The sequence below is a fragment of the Trachurus japonicus genome, chromosome 1, assembly GCF_045865225.1.
Source record: "Trachurus japonicus isolate A0001 chromosome 1, Traja_1.0".
NCBI lineage: Eukaryota > Metazoa > Chordata > Actinopteri > Carangiformes > Carangidae > Trachurus > Trachurus japonicus.
This window is the reverse complement of record NC_140907.1, coordinates 25,957,221-25,974,138: the sequence shown is the minus strand read 5'-3', so window position 1 is coordinate 25,974,138 and position 16,918 is coordinate 25,957,221. Positions and strand designations below refer to the sequence as shown.

At 40.2% G+C, this 16,918-nt stretch overlaps 2 protein-coding genes across 4 annotated transcripts; both read left to right on the top strand.

The window, feature by feature from the left end:
* Positions 1-435: 435 nt before the first annotated feature.
* Positions 436-10,394, top strand: LOC146992015 (oxysterol-binding protein 1-like). Of its 3 annotated transcripts, XM_085782624.1 has the most exons (20): positions 436-562; positions 1,344-1,497; positions 1,794-2,002; positions 2,105-2,267; positions 2,676-2,787; positions 2,881-3,079; positions 3,263-3,377; positions 3,463-3,526; positions 3,651-3,818; positions 3,919-4,164; positions 4,416-4,536; positions 4,689-4,792; positions 4,920-5,015; positions 5,251-5,435; positions 5,555-5,784; positions 5,933-5,971; positions 6,163-6,210; positions 6,841-6,891; positions 7,004-7,036; positions 7,726-8,103. In XM_085782624.1, exons 1-20 carry the CDS (start codon positions 538-540, stop codon positions 7,866-7,868), a joined length of 2,505 nt encoding a protein of 834 aa, XP_085638750.1. In that variant the 5' UTR covers positions 436-537; the 3' UTR covers positions 7,869-8,103. The 3 variants fall into 3 exon arrangements, with proteins under 3 accessions (XP_085638750.1, XP_085638740.1, XP_085638731.1); XM_085782614.1 differs by lacking the exons at positions 6,163-6,210; positions 6,841-6,891; positions 7,004-7,036; positions 7,726-8,103 and adding an exon at positions 6,024-6,050 and having other exon boundaries at positions 5,933-5,991; XM_085782605.1 differs by lacking the exons at positions 5,933-5,971; positions 6,163-6,210; positions 6,841-6,891; positions 7,004-7,036 and having other exon boundaries at positions 7,726-10,394.
* Positions 10,395-11,985: 1,591 nt separating this feature from the next.
* casp3a (caspase 3, apoptosis-related cysteine peptidase a) lies at positions 11,986-15,685 on the top strand. The gene is made up of 6 exons (XM_085782593.1): positions 11,986-12,123; positions 12,348-12,499; positions 14,488-14,616; positions 14,722-14,897; positions 15,007-15,118; positions 15,214-15,685. Exons 1-6 carry the CDS (start codon positions 12,077-12,079, stop codon positions 15,441-15,443), a joined length of 846 nt encoding a protein of 281 aa, XP_085638719.1. The 5' UTR covers positions 11,986-12,076; the 3' UTR covers positions 15,444-15,685.
* The last annotated feature ends 1,233 nt before the right edge of the window (positions 15,686-16,918 follow it).

Sequence of the window (16,918 nt, the reverse complement as noted above, 5' to 3'; positions counted from 1 at the left end):
TTCAATTAATGTTTACATTTGTACTGTCCAAAAATAAAGTGCAATCTTTATCCAATAGAGGGCAGCCTTGTAACAGTTCATCAGAGAGACATGTTCCTGGTGGATAATTATTTGCACAATGTCTATCTTATCGTTTCTCAAATTCACTTGTTATTTAATTTCATAATAAGATACAGACTTCACTTTAATTTGAAATGGTGTAGATATTATATAACTTGCACTTAGCAGTTGTAACTGTGCCAAAACAATACATTATAAGAGTTGTTCACACTGTCAAGCAACATTTATTTTGTGTGACTGTTGATAGATTATTGTCATATACATTATTATTCTTATATATTCTTCATAATATATATTTTATTTATATTACCATTAAACACACATTTTAAAATGTCGCCTTGAAGCGGAACTAAAGTCGGGGGTCAAGGAGCTGACCGGTCGCTGTTTTCGTTGCACAACCTGTAGCAAAGTAGTTAGCAACGCAAAGCTAACGCTAGCAAGCTACCGTCGCTTCATCCGACAAGAGATGCTCAGCTGATGGCTGAAGACTTTCACGGAGAAGGTGGGTGTGAGCAAAACAAACAAAATTCAAGGACATCTTAATGCCTGCTGTCGGTTAAGACAAAGAAACGCCGAGGGAGTTTCACTGTTGAAAATTATAATTTGCTTCTTCGTCTCCGACGTGTCAGCTTGTTTGACAGCTTCCTGTTGTTTAGCTAGCAGCAGCAAGCTTAGTGACGGACGCTGTTTTAAGTAGCTTTGATGTTTGGAAATGGCCTCTTGCTTCCCGAAGTATCTCGTTATACCCGGGCTGTGTTTACCAAATATATCCAGCAGGTTAACATGGCTTACGGTATAATCAGATGTTTTTTTGTTTTGTTCCAAATTTGATATTTGTCGTAAAGGCACAATGATAAGATAGCTAGACAGTGAGCTATGTCACCTCCACAGTCCAGGCTGAAAACTATGACAGCGACCTATACCAGAAACCAGCTGCTCATTATTGATCACAGATCCATAATTGCCAGCATTAATAGCTGAAGCATTAGTAACCATATGTCAAAGGATAGCCACCCACCAGTTATTCATATCACATTTATAATAAATGAATTCGACTAATGTTACCAAGCACCAAGAGTTTAGATTATGTTTTTTATGTGAGGAATGTTTACTTGCATGACATGATGAACCTGTGAATTTAGACTAAAGCTTTCAGCATGACAAGTAAGTTTCCTTTGTGAAATGTCTGTAGCAACCAGCGGACCAGTTGTGGTGCACACACCCCTTGTGTAAACTTTACACTGAGTAGCATGTCCAATAGATGGTTCTTTCTCTTTCCTCAGGCCCTAACCTGGCTGTTGTGATGTCAGAGCCAAAGTCCCCAACTCCAACCCCTGGAGACACATACAAGGGTTGGCTCTTCAAATGGACCAACTACATAAAGGGTTACCAGAGACGATGGTTTGTCCTCAGCAATGGGCTCTTGTCATATTACAGGTAAGTTGCATCTACATTATATGTTGTTACAGGATTTTCCAGGACCCGACCTGAGGCTAAAGTGGTGCTTAGCGGGGGGGAGGGGGCGTGTCACATCGAGTTTGTCAACCCTGATTATGAGTATTGAAAGTAACATAACATATAATGATAATCTAACAATACATTCTGATCTTAGGAAGCAGCCTTTCCCCCGAGGGTTAAACAAGCAGTCTCATGAAAATGAAATTGTGTCATAATGCGTCTTAGTTCAAAAACCTGTCATTTACATCACTGTGCTTCATTCTGTTTGTCCTCAGAACCCAGGCAGAGATGGGTCACACGTGCAGAGGCACCATCAACTTGGCCACAGCCAATATTGCTGTGGAGGACTCCTGTAATTTTGTAATTTCCAATGGCGGAGCACAGACGTACCACCTGAAGGCCAGCTCAGAGGTAGAGCGCCAGCGGTGGATCACTGCGCTGGAGCTCGCAAAGGCAAAGGCCGTCCATATGCAGGCCGAATCTGGTGAGAGGGAGGACATGTCCTGTTAGACCTTATAAAGCAATGTGTGCAAAGGTCTTGTGACATTCATTTTGGTCAAACTGTCTCCCCTGTTCTCTTCTTCAGATGATTCAGGTGACGAATGCCCCACAGCTCCCCCCACCACAGGGCAGAGTGGAAGCTGCCGCAACTCAGAAGTCCAGTCCACGCTACGCACACTGAACAGTAAGGTGGAGGACCTCACCACCTGCAATGATCTCATTGTCAAGCATGGGTCTGCCCTTCAAAGGTATCAGTTGTCTAAGCAGTTTGACAGCAAGTCAGACCTAGTATTGTTTGTCTTCTGTGGTCCAATCACAAGAGAGAAGTACAGAGGGGTTAAGCAAATCAATGCAATGTGAATTTGAAATCGTAAAATACTTTATTTATTGTGTGAGGCTGTGTTGGGACTGATTAGACTGTGGCACAGGAGTACATGTTACTTCAATGTGGCCAGGAAACATTTGCCAAAAGAACTAGGCCACATACCTGAATTTGAGCTGACAACTTCTGAGTGCATCACCCAAGACACATGTTAATACTACATGATGATGATAATGCTACAGAGAAACAATATTTTTCAAGGAAAAGAAGGATGGAGGTTAATTATTTGTTTGTCTTCTCTGTTCTCTGATGTATTTATTTACTCTACAAACAGGTCTTTGTCAGAACTGGAGGCGATTCGTGTCGGAGGGGAAATGGGAGAAAAGATCAGACAAGTTACGGAGAGGGCCACACTGTTTAGAATCACCTCTAATGCCATGATCAATGTAAGTTACCACGGTGTAAATCACAGAGAAACATGCTTTTCTGCTGCTGACTGTTTCACTGACATGTGCTCATGTGTTTGCACACTCCCCAAGGCATGTAGGGACTTCCTCTCGCTGGCCCAGAACCACAGTAAGCGCTGGCAGAAGTCTTTACAGACTGAAAGAGACCAGAGGATACGGCTGGAGGAGACTCTAGAGCAGCTGGCCAAACAGCACAACCACCTGGAAAGAGCTTTCAGAGGAGCTACAGTTCTCCCCTCTTCATTCAGCAATCCTGCCTTAGGCAACAAAGGTAAGTCACTCCATCATGACACATACTAACTAGTGTTGCTCAAATATGGTACAAATCATTTTGTTCTTGTTTCATAATGTAAGAAGCCAAAATTATATTTGAAAATAAAATTAGATTGATCGCCCGAGAGGCCAGATGAGACTTTTCTGTCATTCATTCTTTCACTGCATTTCTCCACTTTAGGTAATGTTTCAGGAAAGGGTGATGCCAGTGATGAAGATGATGACAATGAGTTCTTTGATGCTATGGAAGACCCAGCAGAGTTCATTACTGTCCCTGCTGACCCCAAGTATCACAGGTAATTAACTCATATTTCTGTTATTTTCTTTCCCTGTGTTATTGTGTAGTCTTATTTTCTGATCTCTTATTTCTCTGTCCTACAGAAGATCTGGCAGCAACGTTAGTGGATTCAGCTGTGAGACTGGAATGGACGATCAGTCTGTAAATGTGTGTTAAATTAGTTTTTTTTTACAATCAAGCTCTGTCTGTATCTTGTATTTTGTCTTCTTTGCTTGCCAACACGCCAAAGTCAGCTGAACTGAATGTGTGTGTTTCACTTCTCTTCCTTCAGTTTGATGAACTGTCCTTGGCGTCCAATTCAGAGTCTCCTCAGCCTCTTGAGCTCGAGCCAGTTAGACAAAGACGAACTCGTATCCCTGACAAACCCAACTATTACCTCAATCTGTGGAGCATCATGAAAAACTGTATTGGAAAGGAGCTCTCAAAGATACCAATGCCTGTAAGGAACCTGTACACTTGATAGCATCTAAGTGTTTTTTTGTTGTGTTTTTTTCATTGAGAATATTCAGACTTGTTCTCTGTTGCTTTGCACCCTCCAGGTGAATTTCAACGAGCCCCTCTCAATGCTGCAACGTCTGTCAGAAGACCTGGAGTACTACGAGCTGCTGGATAAGGCTGCTAAATGCCAGAGTTCTCTGGAGCAGATGTGTTATGTCGCTGCTTTCACAGTCTCTTCCTACTCCACCACTGTCCACCGCACAGGAAAACCCTTCAATCCTCTGCTTGGAGAAACTTTTGAGCTGGATCGCCTCAAAGATTGTGGCTACCGCTCCCTGTGTGAACAGGTATGTTGGAAAAACATCCTAACTAAGTGTGAAACATAGTTAACAAGCAGCTTTTCACAGTCATTTAGACTAAACTACTTATTCAGTTCCATTCACAGGATCACATTCAGGTTTAACCAGTTCTATAAAACAAACACACATGTGTTTATATAACCATGTTTATTTTCTTGATTTGGTTCCAACCATCACATGACTATAATGATTATATCTCCACTCTGTACTCTCTCTTCACTTCATGCTCTTTTTCCCAGGTGAGTCACCACCCTCCTGCTGCAGCTCACCACGCTCTCTCTGAAAAAGGCTGGACCCTCAGACAGGAAATTACACTCGCCAGCAAGTTCAGAGGAAAATACCTCTCTATCATGCCCTTGGGTGAGTGGATGTGTGTGTGTGTTCAGTCAGTTCACACTTGTGTCTTCTCTGGAGTCTCTAATTTATAAGCCAGAACAAAATATGTAGACATGTGCAAATTATCTTTTTGCCAAGCAGGATAGTTTTTAACATCAATCTCTCTCTCTCACCAGGTTCTATCCAGTGTCTATTTGATAAGAGCAACAATCACTACTCTTGGAAAAAAGTTACTACAACAGTACACAACATCATTGTGGGAAAACTATGGATCGATCAGGTAACTCTTGAAGCTGATGAATAGGGGATACCTGGATGATCATTAATATCAATGATGAGCAGAAAATCAACCAGTGCATCCTCCCCACTGATGAAGAGTTGATTAAACTTGTGTTTTCTCCTTCCAGTCAGGGGAGATTGATGTGGTGAACCACAGGACAGGAGATCGCTGCCACCTCAAGTTCGCTCCATACAGCTACTTCTCCAGAGACGTACCAAGAAAGGTACAAAGAAAGGCTTTTGTGTTTTGTTTTTTTATGGCAAAGCATTTACTGTACGTAGTCTGGATATTTTATAGTCAAATTTTTCGTGTGGAAGCAAATTTTTCCCTTTTTTTTTCCTATAACTGGATTGGGCTCTTTTATATACTATGTAGCTGTTAATTCTGTGAACTCTTGTACAATCTTCTGTCATATTTGTGATCACATTTTTCACTGAAAGCTGTGATTTTTCTCACAGGTCACGGGAGTAGTCACAGATAAGGACGGAAAGGCCCATTACGTGCTGTCGGGAACATGGGATGAGAAGATGGAGTTTTCCCGCATCATGCAGAGCAGTAAAGGGGAAAATGGCACTGAAGGCAAACAGAGGACGGTCTATCAGACCCTAAAAGCCAAAGAAATCTGGAGAAAGAACCCTTTGCCGTAAGTTGTCAGTTAATAAAATCTCAGTAAATAAATTTAAACTTTGCTTTAAAACAAATGGGGTTGTAGAGATATAGTTAGTTGTGTTTCTCTGATCATTTTTGCTCACCACTTTCCAGAGAGGGAGCAGAGAACATGTACTTCTTCTCCTCGTTGGCCTTGACACTTAACGAAGCCGAGGATGGCGTGGCGCCAACAGACAGCCGAAGACGCCCCGACCAGCGATTAATGGAGGACGGCCGCTGGGACGAGGCGAACGCAGAGAAACAGAGACTGGAGGAAAAACAGCGCACGACCCGTCGAGAGAGGGAGAGAGAAGCTGTTAAAGCAGCCAGCTCGCCTGAGGAAGGTAGGAGAAGAAAACAGAGGCAGCGACAGATATGGAGTTTATCTATTTGTCCTGTGTTTCAGTCCAATGTTTTTCTGTCCATTCATCTTTTGTCCACTCTTGTCTGTCTTCGTATACTTTGCCTGCTTGTCTCTATCTCAACCCTAAGCTGTCACTGAGGATTCAATGAATGACTCACCCTTGAAAAGCAAGTACTCGTCTTTTCGTCTTTACTAGTCTCTTCCCAGCCCTAGTTCTACACTTTCTTTTGACCCTAGAATCAAAAGCACACATACATGTTTCTGTGTGTATTATGAAGGTGCCTTATGTCTTCTACATCATCTTGATAACAGCCCATTCACATTTTACTGTCCCTTCATCCATGTCTGTTCCATTTAGCTGATGCACAGGAGACTGGCACAGAAGCAAGTGAGGTGTCTGATGAAAGCAAGTATCACTTCACAGTAAAACAACGTGTACCTTTAAAGTTGCTCTGGTGGCATTTTAACAAAGCATCGAGTAAAAAGAAATTACCTCAGCACATCCACAGGAGGTGAATGGGCGTGATATTTGTGAGGAAACAATCTGTTCTTTGATATTTTCTGTTCGCCGCTAGTCACATTTTGGCAGTAGCCATTTTCAACCGGTCATGTTTATGAGCTGACAGAGATCAGAAGCTCAGTTTACAACACTAAATTTTTATGGTTGTTTTGAAACATTAGTATAATTCCCTTGAACAAACAAACCAGCACAGAGTAGGTGTTGCACAGTAAGCCTGATTAAATAAGAAACTCCCTTAGTCTCATGGCAAAATATGCATCATGGAAGGTGACTAATGTGCGGCAGGCTGGTCGGTTTAAACAAAGGTTAAAAAAAACCTTCAACTGAAGAAGTAGAAGACACTTTTTGTTTCCCAAAGCAAAGACAATGATAGGAAATGTCTGTTAATGATGAGCTGACACAGTCGATAGTCCGCGAGATGCCACAAACAGCAATTTTGAAATGTACACACAAAAAAAGAACTTGGTGTGGATTTGGGTCTCTGAGTTGTGGATTTACATTTACTTCTTTTGTGCTGCTGTTGCTCAGCTGACACAGAGGACTCAACCCCTCACACACCTGTTGCATGCAAGTAGCACCTTTACATTTTCACTCACTATTCCTCTTTGTATCATTCATTTTCATTTCATACCCATTCTCTCATTTATCTCCTGCACCATCCTTCATTCTTCTTTTTCAGCCCCTTATGGACCATCGCTCTTCCCTTATTTAAGCAAGTATTCTGGTCATGATGTGATATACGGTGCAATTATTCCAGATCTTTCTAGTAATTTAGTAGAATTCAGATTTTTTTTTGAATAAAAGTTTATCTTCCGTCATTTCCTCTTTACATCTTTTGCAACTTGCTCTGTCATAGTGGAAGGCAAGGAGGGTCCTTATGGAGCTCCAATCAAAAGCAAGTAACACCAGTCATGCCCTCCGTCCCTCCATCCCCTTGTTATTGTTATTATTTTGTCATTAATGTGTGTAATGGAGACTTGTTGGAGACTAGTTTAGCTTTAGCCAGCTGTAGAATTAGCTGTAGTGTATTTTGGAGTAGTATTTTGTGAGTCATTGATCAGTCTGCTTTGGTCCTGGGTGCAGGTGCGTTAGGTGTGAGACTTGTTCTCTCCACATGAAAGAGAACTTAATTGGTGTTTTCTTCCGGTGCAAATCAATATTACGCCTCCTGTGTTTGGTTTGTATAAGGTGCATCTGAAGACCAAGACATCTGTAACACTTAATACGGTTATTTCTTAGTACCTGAGAGCACCACCTCAGGTACTAAGAAGGTACCACTTCTGAGAGCATATCGGCTTAATTTTAGCATGATATACTTATCCTGATGCAGTGACTTCCTAACCCTCACCTGAGGTTCCTCTAAAGCTTCTCCAGTTAAAGATTTTCTTTCTTTTCCTCCAGGTTCCCACTTGGACAACCACCAAGCACTATGGTTCGAGAAGATAGACGACGCTGCGTCTGGGGAGACCTTGCATGTCTACAAGGGGGGTTACTGGGAGGCGAAGGACCAAGGCTCCTGGGACATGTGCCCTGACATCTTCTGACCACAGCCCGGTTCCCTCAGCGCTGTACAAATGAGAAGATGGCAACCTTAAAATAGCTAACATGGGGAAATCAAGCCTGACATCAACCTGTCGTCAATGTCCGTAGCTTCCACCCTCTACTCCAGCAGAAATTTGCTCAGGATCAAGGGCATGTGGATTCCACACTCAATGTAGATACAGTGACATTGTAGTAACATGGCATCTGGTTAGTGTTCAGAAACCCCTCTCACTGCCTCTCAAACACTTCATCTTTTATCTTGGATTTGGTCTGCTGCTCGTTCTCAGTCCAGGGCCTTTGGTACCGAGTTGCATCTAGCAACAATTATTCTGGTCAAGCTTTGGAAGCACTACCTAAGAAGATTTGCTTGAGCAGAGTGATCCACTACCTAACATGAAATTTACAACTTCGTTGTGCATTCCCTATTTATTATTACTTTGCATATATTATTACAAATTCCCTAACATGGCACCACAAGTTTAAATCCTACCCAACATGTTCAACAGATCACAGGATAAAATATTCACACGGAAACACAAGTGAGTTATTTCAACAATTATATACCGGTATATTATTTCAACAAATACTCTAAATAATGACAGATAAAGAGTTTGCCTTTGAATTTATGGTGAATTGCGGTGCTACTTTATTTACTGAAGTCTACATATTAGCCTTTTTTTCCCCATTTTTGCTCTAAACTCAACTGAGAATCTGTTTGTGATTTGTTTCCCCTCTGATAACTGTGAAATACACAGCAGTGATAAAGAGTAACTCTAATTTTTCCAGATGAACTTTGGCTTAATCAGCTGATGAATCCCTAATTGTGAGACTTAAATATCTGCACACTCCATCCGGTTTAAAAGCTTCTTTTTTTTCTCCCCTTTTTAACTCAACATTTCCTTTTTATTTCATTTTTGTTGTGGAATAATTTCACTGTTTTTGCATATTAATTTTATGATTTCACATCTTAGCATATTGAATTCTATATAAACTGAAGCATTGGTACCAAACAAATAACAAAAATATGACATGAAAATATTAAATGGCAGTCTTGGGAGCAGAGGAATCGGGGTGGGACCTGTCATTTTGTTTGTAATGTTGTTTTCATTTAAGAGTTCATTTATTGTCTGATATATTTTACATTTACACTTACACTTACGTGAAAGTGAAACTTATATTTTCATACCTACATTTTTAGCTCATGTTATTACTCAACCATTTCAATTCTGCTTTTTAAAGTAGATGCTAAGGCGGCTCACTATTTGAACACTTGTGATTTAAATGAAAAGCAGCAGGACTGTGCTCCAAGCTGGATTGCTACTGGCTTGATGATAAACTAAGTGTTTTTGTCTTCCTGGTTTCCTTCAAACTTACAGACCATAGCTTTAATAATGATTAGGATATTTTAGTCTCTGTGTGTTCTGAGTGTAGATTTTTAACAGACAGCAATAAGAATGCCTCAGTGTGCAAAAACACGTGGCACAGAATGAAATACGAGGACAGTGTGACACAAGAATGCTGAAACTGCAAAAAAAAAAAAAAAAAAACCTGAATCCTGTCTTCGTATTCATCTCTGTTGTTGTTTGTTACTTGAGTGTAAGGACTGTATGGTTGCTGAAAGTCTAAATTTCATTTTATATTCAAGTGTACTTAAAAGGAGGACACTGAAAATGAAGATCACAAAATGTAATGTTGCAAATATTTCTGTGTAAATATATGAAATAGTAACGTAATTGTGATAATAACTGGTTATGTTGATAGAGAATCTAAAGGCGGTGATGCACTTTTTTTTTTTTCCTTCTTTGTCATTTTTATTTACTTAGATCTTGATACATTTTCACTGTCTGAGCTGAGTGTACCCTATTACCAGAAGTCACCCTTTCCCACCTAGCTTTATATTTTAAATTATATTAATTTGTTTTTGACCATAACTGTTTCTTCCTACTTTCAACTTTTGCTTTATACATTATTTAAATATATATCTTGATACTACATTACATCTCTACTATCACAGAGTGAGTTTACAGCTTTCTTTATGTCCTCTCTCTTCTCTTTTTTTAATCAGTATAATGTTTTTTAACCATTGGTCTTAATTATGTAGCCCCCTCACCCATCATTACATCTGTGTTTTTAACCTTTTTCTCAAGTTTCTACTTTTTTTTTTTTTGATTGCATTTGAGTGTTTCCAGCTGTGAATTTCTTTTCCCTGCCAAAAAAGAGACTGAAGTTGTTATTGCACTTTAGTACAGTACATCAGTGATTTGATTTGCTTAACTTGATTTGACTGAGAAAAAGGTCGACTTTAATGAAGCTACTGAAGAATTTGTCACTTTGTAAGTTTGTTTTGAAAACTTTTCCTAAACCATGTTCAGTAATTGCAAACATATGTACATACGTAAATATATACATATGTGTTGACTGACAGTCTGAGCACACGTTTCACCTTTTCTGTCCCATCATTTCAGGTTTTTTAGCAGGATTGTGTTAGAAGTTGACAATATTAAAAGTCTGTATGGAGATGAAATGCATTTATTTGGTTGTGTTTTTGTCTTTTCAACAATGTACCACAATACAGTTTATACTAGTTCAGACTTATAAAGCAAGCTTTTAGTCTATACTGCTCGAAGTTGTATAGTACGTGGGAGGGTTTAACAACTTTACATACTTACTGTACTACCAACTTTACACAAACAGGTTTGAAAAATGTCCATAGGGTAATCATGGCGCCAAACAGCATTCTCTGAGCTCACGCCATGCTTTTTTTCCCCCATTCATTCAAGCAAACCTACAGTATGCATTTCACAGTTCCTTATGCAACAGTGTGTAATTAGTATTTTAATCCTGTAGCTTGTTGACATGCAGGTTGTCCGCATGTAGTGACTGCTTTTGGTTAACGTTTTTGTCACAGTCAACTAGAGCTTTGTGATTTAAAATTATAGACTCTGGGATGGATGAGATACAGAAGATTTTATTTAGGAGGTAAACCAATTGCATATGGGATATTGAGATAAAACTGTGAAAATCATATTATGTGGAAATTAAGATCTCTTGACACAACCACTCTTGTGACTACAGCAGCTGGGGATTGGGTGGCCATTTTTTTCCAGGAAATTTAGGGGGTTTAATACCACAGTCATACTGAAACTCAAGTGTGTGGACTTTGACCATGGATGTATTATATTATCTTTATTTATTATTTATTATCTTGTTTTATAATAGATCCATGACTTTGACCCACCCCCACCACCCACCCCTCTTGAGGACAGTGCGTTAACTGTGACACACAGGCTGTCGACCAAGGCTGTGAGATGAGTTGACTGGAGAAAACTCTCAATAAAGGGGCTGTACAGACAGACAGTCCCTGTTTTGTTGGATAGTTACTTATGCAACAGTGTGTAAGTATTTTAATCCTGTAGCTTGCAGGTCGTCTGCATGTAGTGACTGCTTTTGTTTTCTAGCTACCAGATCTTTGTAAATGCTTTTGTCACAGTCAACTAGAGCTTTGTGATTTAAAATTATAGACTCTGGGATGGATGAGATACAGAAGATTTTATTTAGGAGGTAAACCAATTGCATAATGGGACATTGAGATAAAATTGTGAAAATCAGATTATGTGGAAATTAAGATCTCTTGTGACTACAACAGCTGGGGACTGGGTGGCCGTTTTTTTTTTTCCAAGGAAATTTAGGGGGGTTAATACCACAGTCATTATGATACTGAAACTCAAATGTGTGGACTTTGACTCCCACCACCTCACCCCTTCTTTAGGACAGTGCGTTAGAGGCTGTCAACCAAGGCTGTGGTGAGATGAGTTGACTGGAGACACGTTTATGTTTAGTTTAGTTAACTAATTATATACATTTACAAAATATAAATAATCTATCTGTGGAGACGTTTAATCCACAATATCTGTTTAAAAAATGAATGAATAAGCAAAGCAATGGGTGTCAGTGGCGTGAGTGTGTGTGCCTTTAGTTTGCACTGTGGCCGCCTCTCCTCCTGCGGTGCGCGTGGGCGTTTAAAACGAACGCATCCCTTCGTGACGTCATCATCTTTGTTTACTGCCTTCACACAGGAGCTGCTAGCTTGAGCACTTACTCACTGCCTCAGTGGTTACAACAACACGTCTGCACAAGTTGTCCGGGGGAAGGCTGCTGCTGCTTGTCTCTCTTCAATTAAAGGTTAAATATCTGACTGTAAAAGAAAAACATGTCGGCCAACGGAGAAGACGCCGTAGACGCACGAAGGGAAAAAGGGTGAGTAGTAAAGCTGCCATACATAATTTAGCCCCGGGTTAGCTTGTGTTGTTGTCGGCGGGGGTAGCTTAGTGATAACGAAACTGCTTTGTCACTCAGTAATTACTATTTCTGCCGCCATTTGTTGACTAGTATCTGCAGCCCAGTGACTCATTTCATTGTAGCGTGGTTACTTCCTGTTTGTCGTTACCCTTCGTTTGAATTCATTGTGTGTTGTCCTGCAGGTCAGATGGGCCTGCAGCTGCTGCCACGGTCGTGGACGCCAAGCCCCAGCCCCAGTCCCAGTCCCAGTCCAACAGCTTCAGATACAGCCTCGATTACCCCAGCATGGGCCAGTGCATCATCGTCAACAACAAGAATTTCGACAGTTCAACAGGTTTTTATTTATTCATTGATTTACTTTGTCGCTTTCAGTTGGTTTGGGCAGGAGCAGGACATGACACCTCACTCAAAATGAAACCGCTTTGAAGAAAAAAAAAACCACAGGCCACACTTACACCACAGATGAGTTAAACCTCCTCTCACTGTGTTTCATTTCAGTGAAACGGTTTCACATTTCACAGGAACAAGGGTTCATGAGTAATGTGTGTCTTGCAGAAATTGAAGAACAGACCATTATTATTTTTAGAAAATTAAGCACGCTTTTCTTCATCCCAGTGTCATTATAATTTAAATAGTAAACACACTTGGACTTTTAAATCTGGTCGGGATAAGTTATTATGAGAGGCAGCAGCAGGCTCTCGTGATAGGAAATGTATTGCATTTTATACCAAAGTATAATCTTAAAAGCAACATACATATGTAAAACCTTGATTAGCTTTTAGATGTTAGCTGTCACTAAAGCAGTGCTTTACATCTTGCACCTTGCAACAATGCAAATGTACCATCTAATGAAGTGAAATGAGGTGATAGGTGTACTATGGGGCTCGATTTACACTTGTTGTGGATACTATCACCTCCTGTGCTATTGAATTAGATGTTCAAGTTCAGCTCTGGGTCAGTTCCTGTTTGGCTGTAGAAAATGAGAATAAACAGGTGGTTGCAACGTAATTCTTGTGTAGTTGATAACAATATGATAGTAGAGCGTTATACAATAAGTGAAAGTCAAGTACAATCAGGAAGTGCAGCAGCCTACATGACCTGCAACCATCACGTAGATAATTTGTCTAGTTCCTCTTCAAAGTCTGCCCTTGTTGTCTACAGAGATCTGTATGTATGAGAAAGTCCATTATGACCAGGTAGATGACAGCCCACGCACATGGATACTGCTGCTGCAGCCTTGCTTTAGTGGCAGTACTCAGACAGACCACAGAAAACTCAGATATTATGTTACGAGACGAGGCCATTGAGTGTTCATAATCTTTTCATGAAGCATGGCCATGGATGCCCCCTAAAGGTCTATAGCTTCCTTTACTGAGCATATAAAAGCTTCATGTCTACAATAGTTGAGATACATTATGAAACCTTGAGTTGATCTTAGTCCTTGTCTACCCTTTATCAGAAATGAGGACATGCAATCTCGACTTGAGGACGTGTGTCTGCTTGTATTGAAAGAGCCTCTGTTATCTGCCTGAGATCTTGGACATCAGTACAAGAAAACTTAGTGTGTGGAGCATCAATGTGTGATTCTCAAACCTGTCTGGCAGGACTAACTGAATACACATGACTGCTTGATGTTCTCTGCTCGAACAAGTACTGTGCATCATATGAGTGGAGTAAACAACAACAGCAATTAAGCCAGCCAAGTTCATTTAATCTTTCCAACCAAGAAGAGGTTATTGTTGCAGCAGATTCCTGCGTGCTTAACATTCCCCCTTTCCACTGTCTCCCAGAAAATTACAGCACTTTGAGCAGGAGGTGATGCGATTTTGTGATGAATTTAGGCAGCTGGTTGTGGTCAGAGCAGGTGACCACAGCTACTGCAGCCAACATGCAATATATCTTCAATCCTCCTCCGGACAGTTTAACTAGGTGGCAAAGTACATGTACCGGCCAGACACTGTAAAACATAAGAGTGAAGAAGTCTGACTGCGAGCCAGCTAGTGGAATTCAACCATTGATGATTGTATTATTTACACCTGTTCAGGTGTTTTCACCTCTCCTGGCTGATTGGGTTGAAGATGGGCCCTGTACATAATGCACTAGCAACAGTCACTGAGGAAGGTGTCATTTTTCCCATCTTCACTGTACGGCAAATGTCAGGCAAAATTATAGTTGTCAGTTGCCTGTTTGTTTGGACATGTACTATGAGTCTACATGACGTTTTAGCACCAGTTACGAGGAAGTAAAAATGTTCCTCATTTCTATTTTTGTTTTCATTGTGTTTGGTCAATTATAATATAATATAATAATTATATTCCTCAGGCATGAATCAGCGAAATGGTACTGACGTAGATGCAGGAAACGTGATGAGAGTTTTCACCAAGCTGGGTTATAAAACGAAGATTTACAATGACCAGAAAATGCATCAGATCACTCAGCTTTTAACCGCAGGTAAGTATCCTGCCAAATGAATACAAATCACAGATATTAATGAATACTTAAATTAAAACATTGAATGCAATACTTTTTTCTGTTTCTTTCTTTTCTAATTTTCAGCTTCAAAGGATGATCACAGCAGCTCGGCCTCGTTCATCTGTGTCCTGTTGAGTCACGGAGATGAGGATGTGTTCTACGGCACCGATGGCCCACTGAGGCTGAAGGAGCTCACCTCACTTTTTCGAGGTGATCGCTGCAAGACGCTGGTGGGAAAGCCCAAACTCTTCTTCATCCAGGTATTTTAAAGGGGATTGCTTCCACTTTCACACCAGCTTCCTTTGGGCTTTGGTCATGTACTCAATCTGTAATCATTTCTTGTTTTGTTTAAATGTGCACATTGTGTAGGCTTGCAGAGGCACTGAACTGGATGGAGGCATTGAGACAGACAGTCACGATGAGGGCCCCACCAAGATCCCTGTGGAAGCGGACTTCCTCTACGCCTTCTCCACAGCTCCAGGTTCGCACTCAAACACACATGCTATTGTATATGAACTGTTGCTTTCTTTTATATTGCATCGATTGACCTTGTACTCTATGCTCATTCATCTACAGGTTACTACTCATGGAGAAACACACAGACCGGCTCCTGGTTCATCCAATCACTGTGCGACATGATCAGCAAATATGGCAAAGAATTGGAGCTCATGCACATCATGACTCGAGTGAACCACAAGGTGGCAGTAGAGTTTGAATCTGTCTCCAACACCTCATTATTTCATGCAAAGAAACAAATCCCATGCATTGTGACTATGCTGACCAAAGAGATGTATTTTTCACCTTAATATCATCTCTGTGTCAGAAGACCTCAGCTAGGAAAAGAAAGGCTTAAGGATGTTTGGGGATGTCTTGTTTGGGAATCATTTTATTTTACACATCATGACCAAATCTTCTCTCTTGACACCGGAGCGTAGCGAATTTCTTGGAAAGTAGATGCAAAATCGATCCATTCATTCAGTTTTCAAGCTCGGGATTCTAAGTGTCTTTTCTGTGTTGTTGATACACAACATTAAAATTTGTATCCCTGCAGCATGTCTTTTTTTAGACATTTAAACCAGAAAGGTTATTTTTATGACGCTGTTAAAATTTAAGTAAAAGTCTTTAAATCTGACAATCAGGAGAATCTGCAGGGGAAAAAAATGTATCTGACCTTTTTAATCCAAGCTCACAGTTTATTGCCCGTAGCCTAGATGCCTCTCTGCTGTTTACATTATACACATTTCAGGGGAAAAACCATTTTCAAGACTTTTTGATAGGAACTTTATACTGTGTCTGTTTTTAATCATGAAACCATAGTACTGCCTTCCAACATCAATGCATGTATAAGCAGTTTACTTTAAGTGTCAGGGAGATCTATTTGGTCTGTTGTGAAGGGATCATGTGTGTGACTCGGTGCCTGTTTTTCAATTTCCATTTTTTAAATATTCTTGTACCATACAATAATTCCTTTTGCACTCTCGACCGATGAGTTGTGTAGAACCTAAACAAATGCATCACTTGCACCCAGTAGGTAATGTAAGTTATCATTTTGTTTACTGTAGTCAACAGCATCCACTAAGCTATCGTCTTTTTTTGTCATTTGTCAGTCTAAGGGCTAAATCCTTGCTGTTTTTTTAACTCCTGCTGTCTTAACAGGGACTTCTTTGAATGAAGTGTAATCTGTGAATATCCTTGTATTAGTGGGGACGCAGTCTTCTCCGTAGCATGCATGAGTAAAGCCAGCCAGTCTGCACGATACTGTTATTTCAGGCACATTTTGATGAGTTATTCATACTTGAACTCAGCTGTATGTTTCATATTTAGCTGTGGTACATGTATTTTTTATGGTTTTTAAAATATGTAACAGCGAACGGGATGCCTTTTTGCTTTGCTTTGGAAGTCACAAGCTTCAATTTCTTTTCAAAATAATTTCTAATCAACTGATATGAAACTGAGTGACTTTTCTATGTGACCATCAGTAGGGCATATAATTATGATAAAGCACAAATGTGACTGTGTTTTTGTTTTTTGGCATATCACTGTTTCGTGGCAGTTGCACTCTGATTGGTGTGATGTTTTTTTTCCAGAAGATTAAAGGCCAGCTTTCACTAAACTTTGTTGTCACTGATTTTTTGCATTGTAAAGATCACCAACTGATACAATACCAAAGTTAAAGTGCTAATATGTTGTTAATGCTGTATCACATCAAGAATTTAACCTCTACGAATGCTGCAAAGGGTCTATTTGTGTAAACAGGCAGGATTACTCCGCATTTGGCATG